Source organism: Sceloporus occidentalis, unplaced genomic scaffold (assembly GCF_023333645.1).
Source record: "Sceloporus occidentalis isolate IW3139 unplaced genomic scaffold, rSceOcc1.0.p SCAF_281, whole genome shotgun sequence".
NCBI classification, from domain to species: Eukaryota; Metazoa; Chordata; class Lepidosauria; order Squamata; family Phrynosomatidae; genus Sceloporus; species Sceloporus occidentalis.
In genome coordinates, this window is record NW_028317261.1 from 126,263 (window position 1) to 146,489 (window position 20,227).

General features: G+C 45.9%; 1 protein-coding gene across 1 annotated transcript in view; it reads left to right on the forward strand.

The window, feature by feature from the left end:
- LOC149275542 (uncharacterized) overlaps positions 1-19,732 on the forward strand; it is a 65,054-nt gene extending 45,322 nt beyond the window's left edge. Inside the window, exons 4-5 of the mRNA XM_089504609.1 lie at positions 18,191-19,039; positions 19,697-19,732. Of these exons, the coding sequence (XP_089360735.1) occupies positions 18,191-19,039; positions 19,697-19,732 (885 nt within the window). The remainder of the gene's footprint in view (positions 1-18,190; positions 19,040-19,696) is intronic.
- The last annotated feature ends 495 nt before the right edge of the window (positions 19,733-20,227 follow it).

Genomic DNA, 20,227 nt, shown 5'->3' on the forward strand with positions numbered 1-20,227 from the left:
ACTGCAAGGAGGCCAAGCCTCAGACTCCTCTCCGCCGTCGCCGCCGGCACCTCCTGTGTTGGTGATGGTGGCAGTGGAGAGGAGGCCAAGGAGAATGCCAGAGGCCTCCTCTTTGCCGCCACCTCTGTCTCTGTGCAAGGGCCATGTGGGGCTATTGGAGGCCAAGAGGCCTCCAAGTCACCACCCGGCCCTTCTGCGGTGGCAGCATCGGGGGCATGCAGGCCGAGATGGAGAGGAGGCCTCTGGCGCTGCTCCTCCGCCTCCTGTTCGCTGCCACCGCCACAATCACTGCCACCTCTGCGGAAGGACCAGATGGTGGGCTGGAGGCCCCCACGCGACCTTTCCCCCGACCGTGGCGGCGGGGAGGGAAAAAGTTGGGGAGGGGAGGGGAGGGGAGGAGAGGAGAGGGACTTTTGTCCCAAATGTCTGCACGCATGGACTTGAGCATACGCGGATTTTGGTATACGCTCCAGGGGCCCACTGAATTCGCAAGCAAAGGAGAGCCAAGAGAGCCCTGGAGAGCCTTGCCTTGGGTGGCTCTGGATCTCTGATACCGCAACAAACTATAAATCCCAGGATTCCACAGGATGGAGCCAGGAGAGTTAAAGCGGTTTCGATCTGAATTATTTCTTCAGTGCAGATACGGCCTGAGTCAGTTGTAAAAGTGTAGAAGCACCAAAGGCTGATTTTTACCCTTAAAAATGGTTCTACTTTTTAAAAGATAAGCAGTTTGTTTTTCTGTCTAATCCTTATTTTTGTTCTTCTTGTTTTGTTTGTTTGTTTCATTCTTGGTAATATGAGATGGTCTGGTCTGCCTCCTTCCTTCTTGCCTGCAAATCTCTTAATAAAAAAGGGGAGGAGATTTTTTAAACCTCCCAAAGGAACTACTTTTGGCCTCCTCTTAGAAGCCAAAGCCCAATATTTGTGAAGAATAACAAGGCTTCTATTAAAACCATCCTCCCCATTTCTGTATAAGAAACCCCTCTCTGGAAAGAGACACAAAAGACACACCAAGAAACACACTGACTCCCTTTTGGCCCAAGGAGCCTGGCCTCCTTCTCTCTCTGGAGCCTCAGGAGAGAAAGAGGAGGCTCTATTCAACTGAGGCTTCAGAGGTTCTGGAATATTATTCCCCACAGTCACAAACAGCAGAAAATGGCTGCCGTAACACAAAATGGCTGCCTCTGCCTCAGCACTTGGCACTTGGCAGGTGGAGGCCTTTAGGGAATCCCTAATGCAAGATGAAAGGGCTGCAAAGTCAGAAGGGACCCCAAAGAGGGTGGCCAGAGGCCTGGACTGCAAAGGACCTCCCTTCTTAACCACTTCTGAGCCTAGAATAAGATGGAGGCTTTTAAGTTCTGCAGAATTCTTTTGGTCTAGAGAGGCTGAAGTGGGGAAGGCAAGGGCCGAAAGTCCCAAATGGGGTTAGGACACACTGCTTTAATTAGTGCCAACTGAGTTTGAAGCAAAGTCATTTGTCCTCTATAAAATGGGAAGAGAAGAAAATCTGAGAGCCCTAGAATTGGAAATGATCCCCCAAGGGCCATCCAGTCCAGCCCCCTTCTGCCATGCAGGAATACACAGACTCCTAGACCCCCAAGGGCCATCCAGTCCAGCCTCCTTCTGCCAATGCAGGAATACACAGACTCCTAGACCCCAAGGGCCATCCAGTCCATCCCCTTGTGCTATGCAGGAATACCCAAAATCCTAGACCACGAAGAGCCATGCAGTCCAGCATCCTTCTGCTATGCAGGAATACACAGAATCCCAGACCCCCAAGGGCCATCCAGTCCAGCCTCCTTCTGCCATGCAGGAATACACAGACTCCTAGACCCCCAAGGGCCATCCAGTCCAGCCTCCTTCTGCCATGCAGGAATACACAGAATCCTAGACCCCAAGGGCCATCCAGTCCATCCCCCTTCTGCCATGCAGGAATACACAGAATCCTAGACCACGAAGAGCCATGCAGTCCAGCATCCTTCTGCTATGCAGGAATACACAGAATCCCAGACCCCCAAGGGCCATCCAGTCCAGCCTCCTTCTGCCATGCAGGAATACACAGACTCCTAGACCCCCAAGGGCCATCCAGTCCAGCCTCCTTCTGCCATGCAGGAATACACAGAATCCTAGACCCCAAGGGCCATCCAGTCCATCCCCTTGTGCTATGCAGGAATACCCAAAATCCTAGACCACAAAGAGCCATGCAGTCCAGCATCCTTCTGCTATGCAGGAATACACAGAATCCCAGACCCCCAAGGGCCATCCAGTCCAGCCTCCTTCTGCCATGCAGGAATACACAGAATCCCAGACCTCCAAGGGCCATCCAGTCCAGCCTCCTTCTTCCATGCAGGAATACACAGAATCCCAGACCTAGAAGGGCCATCCAGTCCAGCCTCCTTCTTCCATGCAGGAATACACAGAATCCCAGACCTCCAAGGGCCATCCAGTCCATCCCCCTTCTGCTATGCAGGAATACACAGAATCCCAGACCCCCAAGGGCCATCCAGTCCAGCCTCCTTCTGCCATGCAGGAATACACAGAATCCCAGACCCCCAAGGGCCATCCAGTCCAGCCTCCTTCTTCCATGCAGGAATACACAGAATCCCAGACCTCCAAGGGCCATCCAGTCCAGCCTCCTTCTTCCATGCAGGAATACACAGAATCCCAGACCTCCAAGGGCCATCCAGTCCATCCCCCTTCTGCCATGCAGGAATACACAGAATCCTAGAGTTGGGGGGAGATCCTGGCAAGGAGGGCAGTGAAAAGAGATCCTTAGAAGGAGGGAGGATTGAGAGATATAGTTCTGGAAATCACGTTGTTAAAGACTCCTTGGTTTTTTGCCTTTGCTGAAGCTAAGCAAACGAGATCTGAACTCTGGTCTCCAGAGTCTTAGTCCAGCAACAAAAGGCTTCCTCTGAACACTGTATTTCCAGGAAACCAAATCATGTCCTGGGTGACTCTGGAGCCCAGGGTTCGAGTACAGGCTTGGCTGTATAAACCCACTGGATGAACTGGGGCAATAAGCCACACTCTCTCAGCCGTCAGTGGATGGATATGATGGCAAAACCACTCTGAAGAATTCCTGCCAAGGCACACTGCAATAACAGCAACAACAACAACAACATGCTTGTCCTGACCTCAGTGAGTCTTGCTTGTGAATAGACAGGTGCAGTCTTGTTCTGAACGTGTGCATATGTGGATCCGCTGGTACTATTGAATCCTTATATCCACAGATTTATAGCAGGATCAAACCTATCTCCTCACCAAGGACTCTGACTGAGATCAGTGTTTACGTTTAGCCTGTTGGCCTTAAAATGGATCCTAGATCCAAAATAGTCCCTCCAGAAAAGGGGCAGATGTCACTTGCCCATCCTGTCCTTGGATCAATTCTTAAATTCCAAGATTTAGGCTGGGGAGGAGGTCTGTCCCTGCCCTCTTCTGAGGCTGAGAGAGTGTGACTTCTCCAGGGAAGAAATGAATCCTAACCTTCCTGTCAGCTTCAGGGCTTAATGGCTGGGATCAAGGGAGCCGCCATGGGCTTGAGCCTCTGCCCAACCGTTGCCTCCGCCAAGAAGGCAGTAGCTGGTGGCTGGGGCACTGTTGACCTTTCCACCATCAAGTGCTCCATGGCTGCTGCAGTGTGAAAGACTGGGGGCACTCTTGGCTGAGCGATTCCTGTCACTACTGTGCTCTGAGGCTGAGAGAGTGTGACTTGCACAGGGCAAGACTTGCACCTATTTCCCATTATTGTGACTGGTGTGTGTGTGCCTTCCAGTTGTTTCCAGGTCTTATGGTGACCTGATGGGAATCTCTGAAGGGGTTTTCTTGGCAGGTTTCTTCAGAGTGGGTTTCCCATGGCCATCCTCTGAGGCTGAGAGAGTGTGACTTGTCCAAGGCTTCAGTCGTTTTGGAAGCCTTTTTGCTTTATCTTCTAGAAGGAAGCTGAGGGGTTGCTTCTTGCTCTGAAGAATGAGAGGAACCTTGTGGCATCCAAAAGGCTAACACTCTCTGGAGTTATGTCTGATAATATGTATATATAGGATTGAACTCTGAAAAGACACACAAAAGTCACACAAAGAAAGACACTTCCTTCCTTTTGGCCCAAGGAGCTGGCCCTCCTTCTGACTCTAAAGCCTCAGGGAGAGAAAGAGAAGCCAATGGTCTGTTCAACTGAGGCTCAGAGAAGGTTCTGGAACATTATTCCCCACAGTCACAAGCAGCACACAAAATGGCTACCAGAAAACAAAATGGCTGCCAGAACACAGAATGGAGGCCGGAACACAAAATATGAGTCTGGGGCAGGGGGCGGGGTCTTCCAGCTGCTCTGCCCCCATTGGCCAGCCTCAAAAAGAGGCGGAGCTTCTGCTTCTCTATATAGCTCTGCGCGTGGAAGAGAGAGAGTGAGGAGAAAGGAGCAGAGTTTTAGAGGGAGAACAGACAGAGAGGAAGGAGTGGAGTGAGAGCAGAGAGACAAGGCCTGGAACCACTAGGCTTCACTGCTGCACTGAAGTCTGGCTGGGCCTGGCTTTGTTCTACTACTTCTGCTGCTTTCCTTTGGCCACTGCCATTAAGGAGGGGAGGAAGGAGGCCCAGCAGTCCTTCTAGGCAAGGCCCACTCTCTCTGAAGGTGGGAGACTGGGACTCCCCAAAGGGATTTCAATGCTTTTAATGGTGGCTCTCATGCTGTAGCAATGGTGCTTGTGGTGATGATGATGATATTATCAGGCCTGTGGGGGAGAGGATGGAGCTGCTGCCAGACCTTAATAATCATAAGGCAGAGGCATCCAGTTTGTGTTCCGGCAGCCATTTTGTTTTCAAGCAGCCATTTTGTGTTCCGGTGGCCATTTATTTTTCTGGCAGCTATTTTGTGCTGCTTCTAACTGTTGGGAATAATGTTCCAGAACCTTCTCTGAGTCTCAGTTGAACAGAGGCTCCTCTTTCTCTCCTGAGGCTCCAGAGTCAGAAGGAGGCCAGGCTCCTTGGGCCAAAAGGAAGGAAGTGTGTCTCTTTGTGTGTCTTTTGTGTCTCTTTTCTGAGAGGGTTTTCTTATTACACAGCTCTGCTCCTTCTGGGGAACATGGGTTTTAAAAGGGATCAGAAATGGGGAGGCTAGTTTTAATACAAGCCTTTTTCTTCTTCTTCACAAACATTGGGCTTTGGCTTCTAAGAGGAGGACTGCCCCCCAAACAAGGCCAAAAGGAGCTCCTTTGGGAGGTTTTAAAAGTCTCCCCAGTTTCCTTATTAAGAGACTTTAAGGGAAGAAGGAAGGAGGCAGACCAGACAATCTCATATTATGACCAAATAAACATAGAAACAAACAATAACAACAAAAATAAGGATTAGACAGAAAAACAAACTGCTTCTTTCTTTTAAAGGAAACCCATTATTAGGAAGGTAAAAGCAATACTTGGGTGCTTCTGCCCTTTTACAACCGACTCAGGCTGTATCTACACTGCAGAAATAATCCAGTTCAAAACCACTTTAACTCTCCTGGCTCCATCCTGTGGAATCCTGGGATTTGTAGTTCATTGTGGCACCAGAGCTCTCTGGCAGAGAAGGCTAAGTGTCCAAAGGCAAAATCCCAGGATTCCATAGCACTGAGGGTTAAAGACAAACCTATTACATTTACCATCCGCTGCTTCCAAACTACCAGACTAACTTTTATTTCTATCTCGTTCATTTCTTAATTATCTGTTAATAAGTAAAAAGTAAATATATATTGTTCTACTTATCCTTATCCTTACAAATCGTTTATTTTCTCTTTCAGGCCTCATTTAAATTGTAAAACAGTTGATACAAAATCGCTCTCATTAGATTAAACTCAACATCATTGCGCTTTTAACCTCCCAACATACTTCTGTTTTACCGATGTTATATTTCTTTGAATAAATTAAAACACTTCAAATTAAATTAGTCTTGTGTCTAAAGTAATATTTTCCCTCCATGCTTCTGGAGATATTCAGTTATATTATTCCAGTCTCCTTTATATAAATTTGACGGTTAATTTCTAATTCCTCTTGAGAGTTTGTCCATTTCCATCATGTCCAGAAGCTTAAATATCCAATCTTCTTTTGAAGGAATTTCTTTACTTTTCTATCTCTGAGCAAACACTATTCTTGCAGATGACAACATATAAAATAATAATAAACCATTTCCCCCCTATGGATTGTTCTATAATATTAAGCAAAAAAATTCAGGCATGAATTTAAAAGATAGTTACAACTTTCTTAATATCAAAATAAATCAACTTCCACTATTGTATCGCTTTCCCAAAGTCCACCACAAATGACAGATTGAGCCCTTCTCCTTTTCACATTTCCAATACAAATTACTGCAATTCTTTTTTTTTTTAGTATAATCTTTATTAGGCATTAAAAACACATAAAGATACACATAACAATATACAAGATGAACAACATATACAGCATTACATCTTAAATAAATGTATTAGTTATAAACTATACACAATATACAGTATTCTAATCTAAAAATAAAGCATGATTAAGTAAGACTTCCAAGAGAAAGATGGGACACGATTATGCCAAATTATAGCCCTTAATGCAATCAGATCTAAACAAATAGAATTAATCCATGCACAATTTAAATATAGTAAAAAAAAGTCATATATCATATATTATACTTATGTTTTTGCTTCTGTGCCTAATCTCATATCCTTCCCGATAAGATAAATCAAAAATCATAGCTACCATATAAAATTAGGGGATAGGCCTTCCTTCTTAATAAACAACATAAAAGGATGCCATACTTTCTTTGTTATTTCCCAGTCAAGGTTTTCCATGTAGCAAGTGAGTTTCTCCAATTCCATATAATCCAATAGTTTCATAGTCCAGTCCTTCCACAAGGGCTGCCCTGACCCTTTCCAACAAGAAGCATACACCAATCTGGCCGCTGAAATCATATAAAACAGTAATTTTCCATGCATATTCTCAAGTTTAACATCCATAACCATATTCAACAAAAACATTTTCGGGTCAAATGGGGATTTATAATTAAGAATCATTTGCATCTTCTGATGAATCACTTTCCAGTATTTCTTGGCATGCTGACATTGCCACCACATATGTACCAGGGATCCTGGGGAGTTACCACACTTCCAGCAGTCCAAATTTTGGTTTTTGTAAATTTTGGAGAGCTTTAAAGGAGTTACATGCCACCTATTCTGCATCTTGTAATAATTTTCTCTGATTGCTATACAAGCAGTATATTTCATTCGGACCCGCCAGTTTTCCCCTCACAATTTTCACCCAGATCTTGTGCCCATTTTATCGTTGACGGCTTAATTCGCTCGTCATGCATTTGAAGGTTTAACAAATACTTATAAAGCTTAGAGATTCTACCTACATTTTTTCCAAAAATTATTTTGTCAAATTCAGATAAAACAGGATTAATACCAATGGTCTTATTATCCAATACAAATCTTTCCTTGATTTGTCTATAAAGAAACCAGTTCAGTGTTATTCCTTCTTCATCCAATTCGTTCATGGTTTTAATAAACAATACATTTGTCCTTTTATCTCTTACAAGTAAGTCATCATATGTTAACCAACGACCCGGAATAATAGTATCGTTTCTACGGAAAGCCTCCTTGACTGAAGTCCAGAATGGGAGCTTTGGATATAATAATTTTTTAAACTTAGTCCAAGTTTTAAAGAGAGCTTTTCTAACAAAATGTAATGTAAATGCATTATTAGCCTTGATCTTATCATAGAAAAGATATGCATGTGTCCCAAACACATTTCCGGACATTTCCAAATTCAAAAGAGATTTGTCTTCCAAATTAAACCATTGTATTAACCAATCAAAACAACATGCGAAGAAGTATGTCTTTACATCAGGAAGTCCCAAGCCCCCGTTTTTACATCATCCTGCATTATCTGAAAGCGGACTCTAGGTTTCTTGCCTCCCCACAAAAACTTGCTAATATCTCGATTCCACGTTACAAATGGTGCTTAATTAGTTAAGATTGGGATAGTTTAAAACAAGAAAATCATTCTAGGTAAAACTAACATTTTAATAGCAGCCACTTTACCCAACCAGGATAAGCCGATTTTATTCCAACGGGATAAAGCTGCTTTAATTTTAAGCCATGTTTTACAGTAATTATTCTTATACAGTTCCGAATTTTTAGTGGAGAGCCAAACCCCCAGGTATTTAACTGTATCAAATTACTGCAATTCTTATACATCTTGCTTATTCTCTCTGGTGTTAAATACCACCAAAAATGTTTTATAATAACTCTCTTTGATGTTTTGGCTGCAAGTATAGTTCAATCTTTGTTTCCAAGTGTACTCCCAAGGGTCTAATTCAATTGCAAAACCAAAGATTTGAGACCATCTAACCATATTTTCTTTAATAACTTCCTCTTCTGTCATGGACAGGGGGGATGCGTGGGCTGGGGAGGAAGGGGACGACATCATTCTGAGCGGAGCTCCTATTGAGGTAGTGTGGGGCAGGGGGAGGTATGGCGGTGGGAGGAGGGACTTGCGTTCCAGGGGAAGGCGAGATAGATGCCTCATATCCATCTCTCCTTCCGGTCCCCCTCCCAACCTAAGGGACCTGAGGGTCGCTCCAACCGTGCCACAAACCCTGTCGCTGCTCCTGTGCAACGCCAGATCAATCAACAACAAGACCCACATCCTCCACGACTTGTTGGAGGACCGAAATTGCGATCTGGCTTGCATTACCGAGACCTGGCTGGGGCCTGAAGGGGATGCAGTGTGGGCTCAGGCCCTGCCTGCCGGGTTCTCGGTGAAGGACCAGCCCAGGTTAGGTGGGCGGGGGGGTGTGGCCTTGATACACAGGAACACCGTGTCCCTCACGAGGAACCACATTAGACAGACGTCTTATATCGAGTGTATTTACCTGACCCTTAAAGCTAGGGACAGTCTAGGGATTCTGTTGGTGTATCGGCCACCCCGTGCGCTAACGGACTCCCTTAACGAGCTGACACAGCTGGTCGCTGAGCTGATGTTGGAGACGCCCAGGCTACTTGTCCTGGGCGATTTCAACATCTCCCTCACGGCCAGCTATGTTCCACCCGGTGCGGCTCGCGAATTCATGGATACCATGGCTGCCATGGGCCTGTCCCAGCTAATCCAGGGTCCTACGCATTGTGCGGGTAATACCCTCGATTTGGTCTTCTGTTCTGATGTGGAAAATCCGTGGGTGGAAATATCTGATATTTCCCCCTTGCCATGGACGGATCACTTCCTGGTTGAGGTGAAAATCAAGGCCTCCACCCAGATCCCTCCCGGGGGTGGTGGACCTATTAGGATGGTCCACCCTCGAAGGCTGATGGAACCTGGTCGGTTCCAGGAAGCCCTAGAGGGATACATGGTTGGAAGCGACGGCGATTCTGTTGATGCCCTGACTGGTATCTGGAATACCGGTCTCTCCAGGGCTATACACAGCATCGCTCCCAAGCGCCCTCTCAGACCCGCTTCCAAATGTAAGCCCTGGTATACGGAAGATCTCCGGGCAAGGAAGCGGGAGCTGCGACGGCTAGAGTACCGTTGGCGGAAACACCTTCGCTCACACGACAAGACTCTCCTAGCCCAACGGTTAGAGGACTACGGAGAGGCGATACGAGCAGCAAAGAATTCGTTCTATGGTGCTCGTATCGCGTCCGCGGAGTCGCGTCCAGCAGAGTTGTTCAGGGTAGTCAGGGAGCTAACTCAGCTCCCTCCTGCCCTGAACCAGATCCTGGAACCTTCTAAGGCCTGCTGTGACTTATTTAATGACTTCTTCGTGGATAAAACTTCTCGTATAAGCGAAGGTCTTAACGCCGACATTCAGGCAGAACCTAACGTAGAGGCGTCCAGGGCCTCCGTGGACTTAGTTAAGCTGGATCAGTTCGAGTTGGTTAGTACCGAGGATGTGGACAAGATCCTCGGAAGCGTTCGGAAGACAACCTGCTCTCTCGATCCCTGCCCTTCGTGGTTAGCAGCCCAGGGGGGACCGGTTGTAACCTCATTGTTGCACCGGATAATTAATACATCTTTGAGGGAAGGGCAATTTCCATCTGTTCTCAAATTGGCCGTGGTAAAACCTCTGTTAAAAAAGCCCTCCCTCGACCCCCTGGTGTATAATAATTATCGGCCTGTTTCACTGCTGCCATTTTTAGGGAAGGTGATCGAGAGGGCGGTTGCAATCCAGCTTCAGGGGGTCTTGGATGAAACGGATTATCTGGACCCATTTCAAACTGGCTTTCGGGCAGGTTATGGGGTTGAGACGGCCATGGTCGCCTTGGTCGATGATCTCCGTCTGGGCATCGACAGGGGAAGCGTGTCCCTGTTGGTGCTCTTGGACATCTCAGCGGCTTTCGATACCATAGACCATGGTATCCTTCTGGGACGCCTGGCAGAGGTGGGGATCGGGGGCACTGTGCTCCAGTGGTTCCGGTCCTACCTCTCCGGGAGGTCCCAGATGGTGCAGCTGGGAGACGTGTGCTCCGATGAGAGACCCCTTAAAACTGGGGTCCCTCAAGGGGCCATTCTGTCTCCCATGCTATTTAACATTTACATGAAACCGCTGGGAGAGATCATCCGGAGACATGGGGCGCGGGGTTATCAGTACGCTGACGACACCCAGATCATTTTCTCTATGTCTCCGACTGATGCAGTGACCGAGGATGGCGTCTCTCCTCTCGTGGCCTGTTTGGAGTCAGTAATGGGCTGGATGAGGGAAAACCAACTAAAGCTGAATCCAGAGAAAACGGAGGTACTCGTGATAGGTTCCCCTGGTCCAGGAATGGCGGTGGTTCCACCTGTCCTGAACGGGGTCACGCTCCCTGTGAAGGACTCCGTGCGCAGTCTGGGGGTGCTTCTTGACTCGTCCCTTCACCTGACTGCTCAGGTGAATGCGACGGTCAAGAGCACCTGTTATCAGCTTCGGCTTCTTCGCCAGCTGCGCCCATACCTGACCCAGAGGGACCTTGAAACCGTGGTACATGCCCTGGTAACCTCGAGATTGGATTTCTGCAATGGACTCTACATGGGACAGCCCTTGTACCTAACCCGGAAGCTTCAATTGGTGCAGAACATGGCTGCAAGGCTGGTCACTGGCACGTCCAGGGCCAGCCATATAACACCGGTTCTAAAAAACCTCCATTGGCTGCCCATTTGCTTCCGGGCGCAATACAAGGTGCTGGTAATGACCTATAAAGTCCTAAATGGCTTGGGCCCAGGCTACCTGAAGGACCGCCTCTCCCCATACATCCCGCCTCGCACCCTCAGAACATCTGGGCAGCAACTCCTTAGGGTTCCCGGGGCGAGGTTATCCTCCACTTCCAGGAGGTCTTTCTCCATCGCCGCCCCGGCCCTTTGGAACACGCTGCCCATAGAACTCCGCTCAGTCACCTCCCTGGCCCAATTCAAACGGGAGTTGAAGACCCACCTGTTTGGCATCGCATTCCCCGATTAGTCCTTATAGGCCCCCCCCGCCATAAGGCCGCACAGGCAATGGGTTCTAACCCGGGGGCATTTGTTGTTGTTTTCTTCAGTGTTGTTTGTATTTTAATATTGTATATTGAAACTTTTTATGTAATTTTTAATCTGTTGTGAACCGCCCTGATCTTCGGAAGGGCGGTATATAAATAAACCATTTATTATTTATTTATTATTATTATTCTGTACAGATTTTTAAGAATACAATTATAAAGTCTTGCTAACAAGGCATCTTTATTCAACATTATTTCATGTTCTAGATCAGAGTCTGATTTGCAAATATCGTATTGTTTTTTATCCATTAGGAAGAGCTCTCTAATTGTCTGTAAAAGAACCATGAAAGATCATATCCCTGATCATTAGGATCTTCTCATGTCTTTATTCTATAACCAGTTCTATCTATTTGCATTAATTCTTTATAGGAGATCCAATTTGCATCTTTTTTTGAATCTCTGGTCTTCTTTCGCAGGAACTTCATTTCGGACCCCTTGGACACAGCTTTGGGGCACCCTTTGCTGGAAGTGACCCAAGTGCAAGACCACCAGGACCCCTGCCCACCTGATGGCCGACACAGAGGCCAAGCGGAGGGAGTTGGGCTCTAACAGAAAGAGGATGCAGAGATACAAGAACTCTTTGGTGAGTCGAGGTTCTTGACTATTAGTTTCATCTGTGTCACTGCTGGGCCAGTTCATGAAAGCAAACAGAGAACATACTTTCCCAATTTACCAGAGACAGTCCTTCGGTAAGTCACTATCCTATTAGCTTCATCTGTGTCACTGCTGGGCCAATTTATGAAAGGAAGCAAATCACATACTGTCTGAGTTTGGCAAAGACAGTCCTGGTTAATGCTCTGTCAACCCACTTTTTCAGGGGCTTTTAAAAATGTCCCGATTGCTCTCTCCTCCTCCCACTTTCCCCCTTCTCAGCTTACTTCAGTTTCTGAGTGCCATTCAGTTTGCACCCCATCAACTCAAAAATGGGGAGAGGAGAGGAAAGAAAGAGGCAGGATATTGCCCTTCCCAGGAGGCTGAAGCAAAAGCAAACTGTTGTGCCCTTCCTAGCTTCTGTGATCTTTCTCATAAACAACTTTGGCCAGCTTGACCACCTTCTGGTGTTGCTTGTCCACATGTGTCTTCCTTTTCCCATCTGTGAAATGTTGGGGGATATGGGAGAACATCTCTGGATCTAAATATGGGGAGGGCCCAGTGGCCCTCAAGCCCACAGTGCTCCCCAGAACAGTTTTTTAAAATTAACTTTTGCCTCTGAATTGTGGCAAGAAATATCTAAATGCGCTATAATTCTTTGGTGGCTAAATGTACTGTATGTGTTGGGATAGTGAGTATCATAATCCATCCTCTATATCCCAGCCATGGCCTAAATTATATTGTTTATTATATTGTATATTATATTGAAAGGATTCGAGACAAACTGGATCTCGAAGGCAGTAGTTTTTTTCCCCCTTGCTGACAGAATTTAAAGTTTATTTCCTGGACTGAATTGTGAAGTGATGAAATAATATTTGGGATGAACCATGTGCTTTCCTCCCCTTTTGTTTAGTCACTCTCTGGATGAGGGCTATTTTCTGTTGCAGGTGACCTTTGCGGATGTGGCGATATATTTCACTGTGGAGGAATGGAAACTGTTGACAAAGAAACAGAGACTGATGTACGGTTATGTGATGATGGAGAATTATCAGAATGTGGCCTCTGTGGGTAAGGAACCGTAATCCATTCTCCTTTCTATGAAGACTGAGGTCCCTTTTATGTTAAATTATCATGGTGATATGATTCCACTAGAATTATGGAATCATAGAGTTGGAATAGACCACAAGGGCCATCCAGTTCAACCCTTGTCTGCCATACAGGAATACACATTTCCAAGCAACATCTAGCCTATGTTTAAAGACCTCCAAAGAAGAGGACTCCACTAAGCTCTAAGAGAGTATATTGCACTGTCGAAGAGCTCTTACTGTCCCAAAGTCCCTAGTAGTGTTCAGGTGGAACCTCTTTCTCTGTGGCTTGCATCCATTGTGGTGTCTCCTTTTCTCTGTAGCAGCAGAAAGCAAGCTTGCTCCATCATCAATACGACCCTTTCCAATATTTAAACATGGATATCGTATCCACTCTTAACTTTCTTTTCTCAAGGCTAAACATACCCAGCTCTCTAAGCCATTCCTCTTAGGGCTTCATGGTTTCCAAATCCTTCACCACTTTGGATGCCCTCCTCTGGGCATGTTCAAACTTTTCAACATCCTTTTGAATTGTGGGGCTCAGAACTGGACACAGGATTATTCCAAGGGAGGCCTAACCAAAGCAGAAGAGAGTGGCACTATTACTTCACGTGATCAAGAAACTATATTCATATTGATGCAGCTTAGAATGACATTGGCTTTTTTAGCTGCCGCATCACACTGTTGGCCCATGTTCAACTTGTGGTCTACTGGGAGTCCTAGATCCCTTTCAAGTGTAGTTTAATTGAGATAGCAACATCCTGTAGAATATTTGAATTTGTGATTTAGTGAGGCACTATTGCTCTCCATTTTATAAGGATTCTAAATAGGGATATCTAGGTCCTCCAACACATCTCTACGGTCAACTTTAACCAAATGTTGCACTGATGGACCTAGAGGATACCTAGAGAGAACACTCCATTGCCAATTGTCAGAACCAACTTCTGTGGTTCATCCAGAATGGTATTTGGGTTTAGGGGGGAATTGTTAGTAGTTTAACTGCTAGTAGTTTTAAGTAGTTGGTAAGGATAGTGGGGCCTAGAACTTATTGGGGAAAGTAACAGTTGTCGAGGCTCTTAACTGCCTGGTTTGTGAGTTTTGGGTGGCAGACATGCCCCAAGGGGAAGAGTCGTATGTGAACGGTGGAAGAAGAAGGCAAGAGGTACCTTGGCAGCCGGGCTGTTTAGGGGCTGAAGGGGGAGGAAAAGGGAGGAGTGTGAAGGTAGTTATCGACAGAGGGACTGCTTAGACGTATTAATGGACGCTTCTTCCTAAGTTTCTCAATAAACCTTTTGGTGCAAGCAAAGGACTTTTTAATTCTGAAACTTAGTTCCGCCCCCAGATATCACACCAGTTCTAGGAATTTGTGGGAAGACAGCATGGAGATTAATGCATTTCTCCGCGAAATGGTATTCAGCACATCTCTGAGTATGTTTCCTCCCTTTTTGGCCCTCTTCCAGCCTTTTGAGGCTCTGGAGAGGCTTCTTGGGGAAAAGACCTCCCTTGGCCCTGCAATGGCTCAGAGAAGGCCCAACAGTTTCAAAATGGCCTCCACTTCCCCAAAGCGATGCAATGGGATACTGAGGGGCAAAACATTATTCCTATTTTAAGGCAATATAATGTGCGGTTGCCCCTGAGATCCCCTGGGGGCCAATGTGACCCCTCTATCCCCAACAGTAGCCCATACCTGTCTTAGAGATGTCCAAGTAGACTACAAGTTGAACATGAGTCAACAGTGCAATGCAGCAGCTAACAGGGCCAATGCGATTTTTGGCTGCATCAATAAAAGTATAGTGTCTTGATGAAGGGAAGTAATAGTGCTACTCCATTCTGCTTTGGTCAGGCCTCAACTGGAATACTTGGCACCACAATTCAAAAAGGATGTGGAGAAACTGGAGCGTGTCCGAAGGAGGGCAACTAAAATGGTGAAGGGTCTGGAAACCATGCCCTATGAGGAACACCTTAGGGAGCTGGGGATGTTTAGCCTGGAGAAGAAAAGGTTAAGAGGTGATATAATAGACATGTTTAAATATTTGATGGGATTTCTTATTGTGGAGAGAGCAAGCTTGTTTTCTGCTGCTCCAGAGACTAGAACATGGAACAATGGGTGCAAACTGCAGTAAAAGAGATTCCACCTCAACATTAGGAGGAACTTCCTAACAGTAAGGGCTGTTCGACAGTGGAACAAACTCCCTCTGAGATTTTGGTGGAATCCCCTTCCTTTAAACAGAGGCTGGATGGCCATCTGCCAGGGATGCTTTGATTCCTCCATGGCTGAATGGGGTTGGACTGGATGGCCCTTGTGGTCTCTTCCATCTTTATGATTCTATGATTCTAGGCCTCTGGGAGCCAGGAGGAGAAGGCAGGAGCCTAGCTCTCTGTGGTCAGGAAGGGACCTCTGAGAAGGGCCAGGAGAGGGGCTTTGGGGTTTGGGAGGCAGCCACCAATCTGACAGAATGTAATAATAATAATAATAATAATAATAATAATAATAATGTTTTATTTGTATTTTCCCCCCTCTCCCAATGGATCGAGGCGGTATTACAACCATAAAATAGCCACAAAACAACAATAGCATCCAATATACACACAGTAAAACAACAAGTCACTTAAACTCAATTTGGGACAAATAAAGACATTGTTTAAAATACACCATTGTGATCAGAAGTGGGATTTTTCCTTAGGTTCTTTACAAGAGGTCGGGTGGGTAAGCCTGCCGGAAGGGATCCGTCTTAAGTGCTTTCTTGAAAGCATCCGAGGTGGTAATAAGACAGATCTCCTCCGGCAAGTTGTTCCATAACTTGGGGGCCATAGCTGTGTACGCTCTGTGAGAAATTGTTCTTAACCTGAGGTTTGGGTAATCTAATAGATTCTTCCCAGATGTTCTGAGAGTGTGGGGCGGATTGTGTAGGGAGAGGCATTCCCTCAAGTAGCCATTTAGGGCTTTAAAAGTAATAACCAAAACTTTGTATTGTGCCCAGAAGCTAATTGGCAGCCAATGTAGAGATTTTAAAACTGGTGTTATATGGTCTGACCTAGATGTTCAGGTGATCAATCTGGCTGCCACGTTTTGAACTAAATGAAGCTTCCGAACTTGGTACAAAGGTAGCCCCATGTAGAGCACTGAACTTAAGAACTGAACTTGAAATAAGGACCTTGTTTTCATACATATTAAGGGTTCCATTTAGCAATTATGAGCAATGTCTATGAAGAGAGGAAAGGGTAACACAAAAATTCCTTTTTCTCTAATGTCTCTTTTCCAACCTGAGCTTTCTTAGCTCTGTGGTTGATTCCAGAGGCCCTTTGTCACTCGAAATGTTGGAGTCTGGGAAGGACACCCACAAGTGCTATGGTTTTAGGGGAATTTCATACTTAGCTCAAAGGAGAGATTGAGGCAACACTGACCTCGGGATTCATCCTAACTATACCAGGCCCAGAAGCACACAGAACTCCTGAGGCATTTCAAATAGGTTTTTGTGTTTTATTTAGGGGAAAAGCAAAATACATGCACAGACATATACAGTGGAGCCTCGGGTTACGAAATTAATTCGTTCCGCGGCCGCTTTCGTAACCGGAACGGCTTTCGCAAGCCGAATCCCCATAGCCGCTAATGGGGAAAAGCCGCGATTTGGTGTAAAATCGCGCCGAAAAGCACCAAAAGTTTTTTCGGGACCCGAAAAAACTTTCGTAACCCGGATCAATAATTTCCTATGGGTTTTTTTCGGGTCCCGAAAAATTCGTAACCCGGGTATTTCGTATCCCGAGGTTCCACTGTACAGATATAGGTGTGTTCACACACAGACACAAGAACTGGGTAACAAAGGTGGGAGTGGCGAATAGTGTAAGGCTTTGCTAATGGTAATACATTTCCTAGATGGATCTTGATCCAAATTGCTCAGGGTCAAGAATGGGGAGAGAAGTCAGTAACTTCAATGGCAAGTGGGGCTGGCGAGTGTAGTGAGATGTTTGGCAATGTAAACCAACTAAGTGTCTGTCTGCAACTGGACTGATGCTGAAGAACAGCCAGTTGGGGCTGATATTTATACTGAAATTGTTGCTTGGGGCAGAAACCGAGCATTCAAAAAGGTTTAAATTGCTTTAGGATGTTTCCTGGGTGGGGAAAGAATTGTCTGAAACTGAAATAAATGCAATGGGTGCTTGGTGGAAATACGTCAGTCAAACAGGATTGTCACACCGGCTCTTAGGTCCTTCTTGGCTCTGAATTCTGATCCCATTCACAAGCCAATGTATAGCACAGTCTGATGGCGACACTTCCAGAGCTCAACAATAACATAGCAGAGTACAGAAGCAAATCTCCAGATATGCATTAACCACTTTCAGCACTTAGAAGTCCTTGGAGGTTCTTTATATTGAATTGCAATATAAATGAAATATTTACCAGCTCTCCCCTCTGACTTCCATCAACTTCACAATCTCTTCTAAACACAACATCAACCCATATCAATCCACATGTGAACTGTATACTTTATTGGTTGTGAGTCATCTCCTGGTGCCACACAGCATGAAGCATCCTCTGCAGTTAGCTTGGATCATGCCATGTGCTCTGACTCAAGACTCTGTGGCAGTCTCACAGGAAATGATGCCACTTTTCAATTAAAATAGTTTTACATATATTTAATGGATTAGTTTTCAACTGCCTGATTATCTGCTTCTAGTAATTTCCTCATGGCTGTTCTCCTTCAATCTCTTCTTTGGTAGCTCCTATGAGTAAGGATACAATCATTATATGGATTTGGGGGCATCCAGAACAGAGTCATGCTCATGTCACTCACACCAACTTTGTTAATTTAATCTCAAATAGGGAGGGGGGAACGTGGAGCTAAATCTTGGGGTAACACTTTCCTCTCTTAACACTGAGATTCAGTCTTGTCTGTTATTGTCCTCCTTTACAGAAGAATTTGTCAGTCATGAGGGAGACCACACAAGAAAGAAGTCACATAAATGCCAGCATTGTGGGAAACATTTTGCTTACAAGTCAGTCCTAGTCAAGCATCAGAGAATCCACACAGGAGAAAAGCCATACAAATGCCAGCATTGTGGGAAATGTTTTCCTCGGAAGTCAAGCCTTGTGATACATCAGAGAGTCCACACAGGAGAGAAGCCATACAAATGCCGGCATTGTGGGAAATGTTTTCCTTGGAAGTCAAGCCTTGTGATACATCAGAGAGTCCACACAGGAGAAAAGCCATACAAATGCCAGCATTGTGGGAAATGTTTTCCTCGGAAGTCAAGCCTTGTGATACATCAGAGAGTCCACACAGGAGAAAAGCCATACAAATGCCAGCATTGTGGGAAATGTTTTCCTCAGAAGTCAAGCCTTGTGATACATCAGAGAGTCCACACAGGGGAGAAGCCATACAAATGCCGGCATTGTGGGAAATGTTTTCCTCGGAAGTCAAGCCTTGTGATACATCAGAGAGTCCACACAGGAGAGAAGCCATACAAATGCCGGCATTGTGGGAAATGTTTTCCTCGGAAGTCAAGCCTTGTGATACATCAGAGAGTCCACACAGGGGAGAAGCCATACAAATGCCGGCATTGTGGGAAATGTTTTTCATTGAAATCAAACCTAGTGAAACATCAGAGAGTCCACACAGGAGAGAAGCCATACAAATGCCAGCATTGTGGGAAATGTTTTCCTCAGCAGTCAAGCCTTGTGACACATCAGAGAGTCCACACAGGAGAGAAGCCATACAAATGCCAGCATTGTGAGAAATGTCTTCCTCAGCAGTCAAGCCTTGTGACACATCAGAGAGTCCACACAGGGGAGAAGCCATATAAATGCCAGTCTTGTGGGAAATGCTTTTCATTGAAATCAAACCTAGTGAAACATCAGAGAGTCCACACAGGAGAGAAGCCACACAAATCCCAGATATGAACTAACACTCTTTTTGTCAGTAAGGAATGCAAAAAATATATTTTCAGTTGAGAAGTGCTAAGAAAAGGGTGTTGTAATTTTGTCTGTAATGTTTGTCTGTCCATATGTCTGTTCATGTTTTAAAGTTATATTTTGTTAAGATTAGGTTTAAATTGCTAATAGTATAGATAATGGCTTTGGGTTGTAAATTTGGCTGGGGATTGTGTGTCATGGTATAGGTTAGATAAATGGGGGGCTGGGATTTATTGCAGCTTGTTAGAATAGTTATGGGAATGATTGCTTTTGCAATGTGTGGGGTGTTGGTTTAAGAAAGTTGGGGGCAGGTATTAACACAAAGGGCTAGTTTCTGGGAATGGCAAAGGGGCCTTGTTACCTGTGGGGCATAGACTGTGGGAATTGGAGGTGGGGGCTAGGTTTGGAAGAGGGTGATGTTTTAGGTTTTGGGGTTTTAATATATTGTTTGGATTGGAGTGGGCTATTCTGGCTTAAACACTGAATTTCTATGTGTTCTCAATAAAGTTCTTTGCTGTTTCAATACACTGGACTCTTTGATGCACAGAAGTTCTGAATTTGCCCTAAACTGACCCTTTCTTCTCTCCTCAGTCCTCAGCTCCTTTCCCAGCCATAAGTTCACCATAGGCAAACACACACACACACACAACCATACAGGATACACAGAGAGCTTTATTTCCAAAGCAGAGCCTTCCTTTCCTGCCTTTCCCTCCTGAGTCCAGCTCTGCACCTTGGGCTCCCTTGCACTTTCCTCAAAGGAAGAAAGGAGGGAAGGAAGGCCACCAGCAGAATAAGCATCAGCATCTAGGCCTTGGCAATCCCTGCGCATGCTGAGGAGGGGCCTTTGGGGACATCTATGCATGCACAGTATCAGCCCCTGAAGACATGGCTGCCCTCACAGTCTGTTCTGAGGGAGGGAGGAAAGTGGGGAGAGCCCTCATTCATTCAGAGCAGGGATAGGCAACCTCCGGCCTGCAAGCCAGATCCGGCCCAGCAAGGTGTCGGGACTAGCCCCAGCCCGGTCCTGCTGCTGATTGCCGCCCCCGCCGCAGCTTGGGTGCCGCTCTGGGTGCCCACGGGGGCCTTGCTGCCATCCTCCTCCTCCACCCCACATGGCCGCGC